Source organism: Vulpes lagopus, chromosome 7 (assembly GCF_018345385.1).
Source record: "Vulpes lagopus strain Blue_001 chromosome 7, ASM1834538v1, whole genome shotgun sequence".
Classification (NCBI taxonomy): domain Eukaryota; kingdom Metazoa; phylum Chordata; class Mammalia; order Carnivora; family Canidae; genus Vulpes; species Vulpes lagopus.
Window position 1 is genome coordinate 2,092,039 of NC_054830.1, and position 9,138 is coordinate 2,101,176.

The 9,138-nt window shown below is 60.7% G+C and overlaps 1 protein-coding gene across 1 annotated transcript; it reads left to right on the plus strand.

Moving 5' to 3' along the window:
- Nucleotides 1–4,118: 4,118 nt before the first annotated feature.
- On the plus strand, nt 4,119–7,275 carry S1PR4 (sphingosine-1-phosphate receptor 4). The gene has a single exon (XM_041762911.1). The coding sequence runs from the start codon at nt 5,369–5,371 to the stop codon at nt 6,515–6,517; it is 1,149 nt and encodes a 382-aa protein (XP_041618845.1). The 5' UTR covers nt 4,119–5,368; the 3' UTR covers nt 6,518–7,275.
- The last annotated feature ends 1,863 nt before the right edge of the window (nt 7,276–9,138 follow it).

Sequence of the window (9,138 nt, forward strand, 5' to 3'; positions counted from 1 at the left end):
TTTCTACCTCATCATATCAAGAGCACACACTGCCAACCACAACCTGCCACCACTGTGGGCCTCGGTCACCTGCTGAGGAGTCACCCAACTCTTTTGAAAACTATTTTTTTAAAGATTTATTTATTTATTTATTTATTAATTAATTTTTTAATGATAGACATAAAGAGAGAGAAGCAGAGACACAGGCAGAGGGAGAAGCAGGCTCCCTGCAGGGAGCCCGATTCAGGACTCGATCCCAGGACCCAGGGATCATGACCTGAGCCACCCGGACACCCCTATAAACTGTTTATTTTATAGTAATTTCAGATTTACAGAAAAGCTGCGGAAGTAAGTGCAGAGTTTCTAGACAGCGGCTGGCCGGCTTGCCCGATGTCACTTCTCAGGTGACTGTGCTACAGGCCAGGTTAGCGAAGCCAGGAGTTGGGTGTCTGCTGTGCCTGTATGAACCAGCTGGGAGACTTTGTTCCACATTGGCCAGTGTCCCCTTAATGCCCTCTTTCTGCTCCAGAGCCCCTCTGGAAAGGAACCCCAACACCTGTCCCCGTGTGGGTGGACCCTGAGACACCAGGCTCAGGGAGGGGACCCAAACCCAGAAGGACGCCTCCCGCAGGACCCCACTCCTAGGAGGTCTCCAGAGGAGGCCCATCCACAGAGACAGGAGGTGGTGGGAGCCAGGGGTGGGGCAGGGGGAGGGGGGTCAGTGCTTCCTGGGGACGGGGTCTCCCTGTGGGGAGATGGAAGGTTCTGGAGACAGTGGGGGGGGCTGTGTGTGGCAGGGTGAGTATGCTCCATGCCCTGAGCTGTGCACTTAGAGACGGTTAAGATGGTGAATATTATGCTCTATGATTTTAGCACAATTAAAAATAATTTTTAAAAGCCTAGCATGATAAAAAAAACAAAAACAAAAACCCTCTCCCCCTCCAATTATTGGTTACCTAGACATAGAGGCCGTGCAGAGAGACAGGGTACAGGCCCGCTCCTCTGCTCCGTGCCTCTGGTTTCGCAGTTTTCGGAACAATGACTCAGTTCCCCATCATCCGCAAAAGAGAACCAAACACTCATTACTTTCGTGTCTCCGAGAACTAGTGGATGTTAAGAAATACTCGTCGACGTGTTTCTGTGGCAGGCGTTACTCTGTGCCCACGTGGCCGTGGGCTCCTCAGGCCTCCTGACACGCCCCACCGGCCTCAGGGCTTCAGGGCCTGGCACGGACAGAGGGACGCTGTGGGCTCCTCCGGCCACTCCCAGCCCCGGACCCCGACGCCGTCATTCCTCCCAGGAGCCCTGCTGCTTTTGTGACATTGAGGGACCACAGTCCGACCACAGAGTTAGGAAAGAAGTTGCAAAACGACTACAATGAACTCCCATGTACCTTCATCTAGGTCAGAGGTCAAGAAACTACCTGTGCTAAGCCCGTGTTTTGCAAAGGAAGTTTTCCGGGCTCGCCACCAATCCTGTGCATATTGGCCCAGGCAGCTCCTGCTGAAGCAGCAGAGTTGAGTAATTGTCACAGAGACTGGCCCGCAGAGCTGAAAATATTTACCATTTGGCCCTTTGCAGAAAAGATCTAGATTCCAGAGCTGGATCTGCCCACGGCTAGCCTCTTGCTTTGTATCTGCCTATAAACACAATCTAGAAGTATATAATATATACCATAGAAAATATTCTTCCCCCTTTTCTTAATTTTTCTTAATATTTTGAGAGTGACTCGGAGACATCGTGAACCTTTATTCTAAAACAGCATGCGTTTCCTAGAAATAAACACCTTCTGGTAGCTACATGAGCAACAGACGATGGTCAAATTCAGGAAAGCTAACATTGGTAGAATAACATATTTTAAAGATTTTATTTATTCTTGAGAGACACAGAGAGAGAAGCAGAGACACAGGCTGAGGGTGAAGCAGGCTCTCTGCAGGGGGCCTGATGCGAAACTCCATCCCAGGACCCTGGGGTCACGCCCTGAGCTGAAGGCAGACGCTCAACTGCTGAGCCCCCCAGGTGCCCCCCGGTCTGTCCAATTTTAAGGTCACTCAGTATTGATGCTCACCCTGCCCCAGGCTTGGCCAACAGCTGCCCCGTCAGGCTGGCCCCTGTCCTTCTCGGGGCCCCTCCTTACTTTCTGGCACATCACATGTTCCCGGCCCGTCAGACACTCTCCGTGCCTCATTCCTGGATCAGCTCTTTCTCCCAGGAGCCCTGAAGGTGGGATTTAGGAGCCGAGATCTGGGTGTTAGATAAATGCACTTGTGGCTCCTGGCTGGTCTCAGTAGACGGAGTTACAAACAGGTTTTTGTTTAAATCATGGGCCAAGGACACCTGGGTTGCTCATCAGTTGCTCTGCCTTCGGCTCAGGGCGTGATCCGGGGGTCCTGGGATCAAGTCCAGTCCAGGCTCCCTGTGGGGAGCCTGCCTCTCCCTCTGCCTGTGTCTCTGCCTCTCTGTGCATCTCTCATAAATAAATAAATAAATAAATAATAAACAAACAAACAAACACACAAACAAATAAATAATCATGGGTCCACCCTGACACTTTCTATCCTATTCCATCCCCATGGGGTCGAGGGGTATGTCCTCCCATTCCATATTTACATCGTATTTCCTCCCCGGTGAAGACCTGGCTCTTAGCAACATCAGTACACTTGCTACTTTGCTCAGTCCCATACACACATGAGACTTTCAGCATCACTACACCTCCTCCACTCCTGAAAACAAATCTACTAAACAGGTTCACTTTTTTTTTTTCTTTTGGTAGTTCCTTTTGTCTTTAGAACAAGTGCATGTCCAAAAGTTGCATGGGCTCGTTTTCCTCTATTTCTCAGGTGGTTATGATTTCCATCTGAAATACAGTTCGGTTCATGATCCATTCTCAAGCTTTCTGCTCCGCGCACTTGTTGATTTAATTTTATTGCAGAAGAGAAATCATGGAGTTTGAAAACTACACAAACAGAAGTGTTCAGAGGTTGTCATCCCCTCCTGCCTCCTTCCATTCCAACTCTACCCACCCCCCGGAGGGAACCAATCTCACTGGTTCCTGGTTTATCTTTGCCTTATTTATTTTGCAAAAACAAGCAGCTATGTGTATGTCTTATTCCTCCTTCCTTGTTTTGCAGAAAGTAGCCTACTCTCTATACACTCTTGTATTTTTTCCCCACTTAAGCAATACAACCTGGAGGTGGCTCCAGTCCACTCTTGCTCATGGCCATGTGGCACTCCATGCTACAATGTGGCGTGGCTCCTCCCCTGTGTGCAGACATTTGGGCTGCTTCTGATATTTTGCATTTACAAACAACAATGAATAACCTTTTGCATTCATACTTGCACACGGTCAGAGCTGTGCCTTTGGGCAGGTTTCCAGAAGGGAGATTGCTCTTTTGTAGCATGGGGATAATCGTGAGATTAAATGAAGTATAATGAACATAGGGCCTTCCACCAGGCAGCAGGTAATTCATGGCAGGAGGTCACTGTTGGATGGCTGGGCCTTGCTAGTCCAACCTGTGCTCTCATTACATTTACTTTAGTCCTGAATTTGCTCTCTGAGCCTAGAGTCAGGGATGCAGCTGGACTGTGGATTAGGCAGGGGTTGGGGCTCAACTAGAATTGGGGCTCAGCTTGGGGTCAGGGTCCAGTCCAGGGCCAGGTCTCAGCCAGGGTCAAGGTCAGGGTTGTGGCCAACCTATAATCACATACTCAGCCGAGGTCAAGGTTCAGCAAGGATCAGGGCTCAGTCTAGCATCAGGGCCAGGATTAGGGCTCAGTCTGGGATCAGAATTTAGCTTGGGATCAGGGCTCAGTCCAGGGTCAGGGCTCAACCTGGGATCAGAGCCAAGATCAGAGCTCAGTCTGGGATCAGAGCTCAGTCCGAGATCAGGGCTCAGTCTGGGATTAGGGCTCAGTCCGGGATCAGGACTCAGTCTGGGATCAGGGCTCAGTCCAGGATTGGAGCTCAGTCTAGGATCAGAGCTCAGTCTGGGATCCGGGCTCAGTCTAGGATCAGGGCTCAGTCTGGGATCAAGGCTCAGTCCAGGAGCAGGGCTCATTCTAGGATCAGAACTCAGTCCGGGATCAGGGCTCAGCCTGGGGTCAGAGCCAAGATCAGAGCTCAGCTTGGGATCAGGGCTCAGTCTGGACTCAAGTACCATTTTAGGGTCCAGGCTCAGCCTCAGGACACACAGTGTGTCCTCTGTGAATGTGTCTAAGTGGGATGGTTGCTGACCGAGGCTCAGTTCTCAGCTACGGAGGATGGTCCCTGAGGAAGACGGGGCTGCTCGGCCCCTGCCTGTCACACCCCCACTGCCTGGGCAGCACTTGTTCCCAGAACTTGCTGTTGGGGCTGCTTGTGCTCGGTCACCTCCAGGGACAGGAGGCTACGGCCTCCCCCGGCAGCACCTCTATCTGTGGCTCCCTGTGACCACGCGGCTCCCAGGGCTGGACGGTGAACAAAGGGAGGGGTGCTGCCCGGTGGCCCCCGTCTCCCGACTGGCCCGGCCCTTACGGGGCTGCTGGAGCCCCTCATGGGAACCCGTGCCTCCCGCAGCCAGACTCCCCAGGACGGGCTCTGCTCTCACCCCTCCCCCACCCGCACCCCAGGCCCAGACATCTCAGGCTGTGTAGGCCTGAGCGGGCCAGGATGGGCATGGGGGGGTGAGTTCCCACTTTTCCCATGAGCCCCTCTCCCTCCAGGGGTGAGAGGCTGCCTCGGGGGCCATCCGGGAGGCTCCTGGCAGGGCCAGCTCGGGGGCAGGTTGGGCAACCCCAGGAAGGGGACCTGCATGGGTCCGCGAGTGGGTGTTGCCCTCCCGCTGGAGGCTGGAGGCATGTGGACCCGTCTCCGGGCCTCCACCTCCCCTTCTGTGCACGGGCCTGCCGCAGGTGCGCCGTGGGAATGAGACGGGATGCATCTACGCCTTCCCTGGGGTACCTGGGGGCGCTCACCTGCGTGCCGTCACTGGGCACGCTTATTAAGCACCTGCCGTGTGCTGGGCAGGCTCGGAGCCTCTGAGAGAACCGCCGGTCCCGGTCCGGAGCAGGTGGCCCGTGGGGGGCCGGGGAGTGGCCCGGCCCGGGGAGCACGGGAGCGCCGCGGAGAGGCCGTTCCCCCCCTCCCTGGGCCCCGCGCCTCCCGGGCTTTCGAGGACCACGAGGGGCCAGAGACAGGGCCTGGCCGCAGGGGGCGACCGCAGGGCCCCCGGGAGCCTGGGTGGGGGCCGACCGTTGGGATGCCCCTCCCCGTCCGCGGCCTCACCCCCGGCTTGGGGGTACCTTGAACATAACAGGAAATTTGAAACAACAGGAAACCGAGGCCGGCGGCGGGCGGCCCCACCCTGCCCGGGCCAGCCACCCCGGGCTCAGTCTGCCCCAGGGGACCGCCATGAACGGCACGGGGCCCCCCGCGGCCCCCGAGTCCTGCCAGCAGCTGGCGGCCAGCGGGCACAGCCGCCTCATCGTGCTGCACTACAACCACTCGGGCCGGCTGGCGGGGCGCGGCGGGCCGGACGAGGGGAGCCTGGGGGTGCTGCGGGGCGTCTTCGTGGCCGCCAGCTGCCTGGTGGTGCTGGAGAACCTGCTGGTGCTGGTGGCCATCGCGACCCGCATGCGCTCGCGGCGCTGGGTGTACTACTGCCTGGTCAACATCACGCTGAGCGACCTGCTCACCGGCGCGGCCTACCTGGCCAACGTGCTGCTGTCGGGCGCGCGCACCTTCCGCCTGGCGCCGGCGCAGTGGTTCGTGCGCGAGGGCCTGCTCTTCACGGCGCTGGCCGCCTCCACCTTCAGCCTGCTCTTCACGGCCGCCGAGCGCTTCGCCACCATGGTGCGGCCGGTGGCCGAGAGCGGGGCGAGCAAGCGCGGCCGCGTGTACGGCCTCATCGGGCTGTGCTGGCTGCTGGCGGCGCTGCTGGGCCTGCTGCCGCTGCTCGGCTGGAACTGCGTGTGCGCCTTCCCGCGCTGCTCCAGCCTGCTGCCGCTCTACTCCAAGGCCTACATCCTCTTCTGCGTGGGGGTCTTCGCCTGCATCCTGGCTGCCATCACGGCGCTCTACGGGGCCATCTTCCGCGTGGTGCGCGCCAACGGGCAGAAGGCCCCCCGGCCCCCCGCGCGCCGCAAGGCCCGCCGGCTGCTCAAGACGGTGCTCATGATCCTGCTGGCCTTCGTCGTGTGCTGGGGCCCGCTCTTCGGCCTGCTGCTGGCCGACGTCTTCAGCTCCACGGACTGGGCGCAGGAGTACCTGCGCGGCATGGACTGGATCCTGGCGCTGGCCGTGCTCAACTCGGCCGTGAACCCCCTCATCTACTCCTTCCGCAGCCGCGAGGTGTGCCAGGCCGTGCTGGGCTTCCTCTGCTGCGGGTGTCTCCGGCTGGGGCTGCGGGGCCCCGGGGACTGCCTGGCCCAGGTCACCGAGGCCCAGTCCTCCACCACGGACAGCTCGCTGAGGCCGAGGGACAGCTTTCGGGGCTCCCGGTCGCTCAGCTTTCGGATGCGAGAGCCCCTGACCAGCATCTCCAGCGTGCGGAGCGTCTGAGCCACTGTGGGGGCCCCGATCCGGCTGTCCTATCCCCCCTCGTCCCCCGCCGGGCAGGCCTCGGGGCGCCCCGTCGGGCCGCGGGAGTCGGGAGCGCGCGGGGAGCGTGGGGGCCCTGAGGGAGAGGCAGGGACACGGCAGCGAGCTGGACGTGTGTCCCAAGGCGCCAGGGTCCTCCTCACAGCGCCTGGGCCCGCCGGTGCCAAGCAGGTGTCCCGCGGTCTCCCTGGAGGCGGCGATTGCTCACTGGAACGGGGAAGGGCCTGGAGTGGGGGTGAGCGGGCTTGCTCTGTAGACCCCCAGCTCCTGCACGACGCTGGGGACCCCCAGCTCCTCCCTGAATTCCGGCGGGGGAGCCGCCAGGCTGTGAGGGGCGGGCGGTGGTGGGGGTTGACACCCTGGCAACACGGAAGTTAACGACAGTTTGTCCCAGCGTCGCTCTTATTCACCTGTGGGCACCGGGGCGACGGGGCTGTGGGTCGCTGGCGGCGGCGGGCACGTGCGCCCCTGGCCGGGGAGGGCGGCAGGTCTGTGCGGACCGGGGCGCGGGGCGAGGGGCAGCGGCACAGCGAGGGTGCGCGTGTGTGCACACGGGGGTGAGGGCCGGAGGGGCTGCCGGCTGGCCCCCGCCCCTCGCTCACTTCCCCTTTCCCTACCCATCTCTCGTCTTGGGCGCCTCGCGGCCTCTTCCCCGCCTCGGGCCTCTGTGCCCCTCAGGGTCCCGCCTGGGGGCCAGCGGGGTGCAGCCACCTCGGCCTCCCGGCCACAGGGAATCCGGCCCGCTCCCCTCCCGGCCCCTCTAGCACCAAGTGCCTTGCCCTCACCTCCTGTAAAACGGGCTGATGAGGGACGGACCCCGCAGCCCGGGGCCGTGGGTGCACACCCTGCGCTCGCCGCGGCACGTGGTGTCCAACGCGTCTGACGAAACTCCTGGCGACCGTGGGAACCTGTCACCTGTTTCGGGAGCCCCGGCGGCGGTGGCGCACTTGACATGTGGCCGGTGAGATCCTAGAAGTGAACTTGGAGTTGGTTTGCATTGAAACCGTCCTCCATGGCCCTTGTGGCACCCGTGCTGGACGGCCCAGGGGTGACACGCCCTCCACGTGCGCCCACATCCAGCTGGGAGAAAGTCCTCTCCCTCCTTCCAGGCATCACAGTGCCGGCCGAGCTTCCTGCCACCGTCTCGCCAAGTTCTGGGGCTGCGGGGTGGGGGGGGGGCAGCACCCTGGCCGCCACTTGGGCACCGGACAGCTGTGTGCACGACCAGGGGCGCCGCGGCGACGGGAAGCTGCACTGCCCGGTCCGGTGGCCGCTGGCCACGCGCGGCTGCTTACAATTAATGAAAACGAAATGAAATCTTAAAAGTCGTCCTCCCGGTGCCCTGGTGTGCTGCCGGGCCGCGGCGGGGGCAGCTTCGCAGGAGTCCGCTCTGTGCTCTCCGGTGGTTCTGGAAGCCGCACATCCGCGGAGCCGACAGGGGCAGAGCCTGACCCCGCGCTCTCCTGGATTCCGGCAGGGGCGCCCCTCGGCCTGTGCGAGCGTCCCCCTCTCTGGGGTCTCCGGGCCCAAGCCACCCCTTTCTAGAAGGATGCCAGGCCCACCCTAAACACCTCGTTTTCAGCTCGATCGCCTCTGTAAAGACCCTGCCTCCAAATCTTGTCCCATCTGGGGACTTCGACATGTGACCTTTGGGGGACGCGATTGAGCTTGCACCATAGTGGCCTCTTCCCTGCCTCTGGCCCGTGCCCACGCCCAGTCCTCACCTGCCTTCTCTCTGCCCATCCTTCGGGTCTCGGCTCTGGTACCATCTTCTCCAGGGTGTCTCCCCTGATTTCTTCTCCTCCCTTCGGTTTCCCCTCGTGTCCTGCCGCCTGCGTGTCCCACATGGATGGCAGCTGTGACCACTTCTGGACGCTCATGCGTCTCTTGCCTGGGCCGTGAGCTCCGTGAGGGTGGGGGCTGGGGCAGTGTCCGGGTCACTACGGCGACCAGAGCTCTGGGAGGACTGGACGCAACAGCGTGCCTTCCTTGGAGCCTCCAGAACCTTCTTCTAACCACCCCCCCACCCCACCCCGCCGCCAGCCCTCCTCCCTGACAGCAGCGCAGCTGTCCCAGCAACCCTGACTTAGGCGCTTGGATGGGGGAGCGTCTGGAACCCGCCACCCTTGCCAGCTGTGCCGCACACCACGGCCTCGGCTTCCTCGTCTGTAAAGGCAGGGTATCGACAGCCCGGCCCGCGTGGGGACAGGGGGAGGCCCCCAGAGCCTCCCGAACCACATGCATACGTTCTTAAGCGAATGACAACAGCAACTAAGCCTTATATGGCCCTCGGTGCCTGGCCCTGCTATCCCCGCCTTTCTATTAACGTTTAGATTCCTCAGAAATCCTCTGGGAGGAAGGTCCCACCGTTAACTCCATTTTACAGACCGGGACACTGAGGGCCAGAGAGGTCAGGTCCCGCAGCTGGGAAGGGGCAGAGCCGGGGTTCCTGGGCTCAGGGGCGCGCAGGTGGCTGCTTGGCCCCCGCCGGGTGGGGCTCAGCTGAATCTCTCCGCTCTCCAGACGGAAACCCTGGCTCAGGGGAGGAGGCGGCTCGGGCAGCTCTGGGGTCCTCACCTTGT

Excerpts from the sequence above, each read along its gene's own strand:
- S1PR4 (XM_041762911.1), top strand. The coding sequence starts at position 5,369 with ATGAACGGCACGGGGCCCCCCGCGGCCCCCGAGTCCTGCCAGCAGCTG.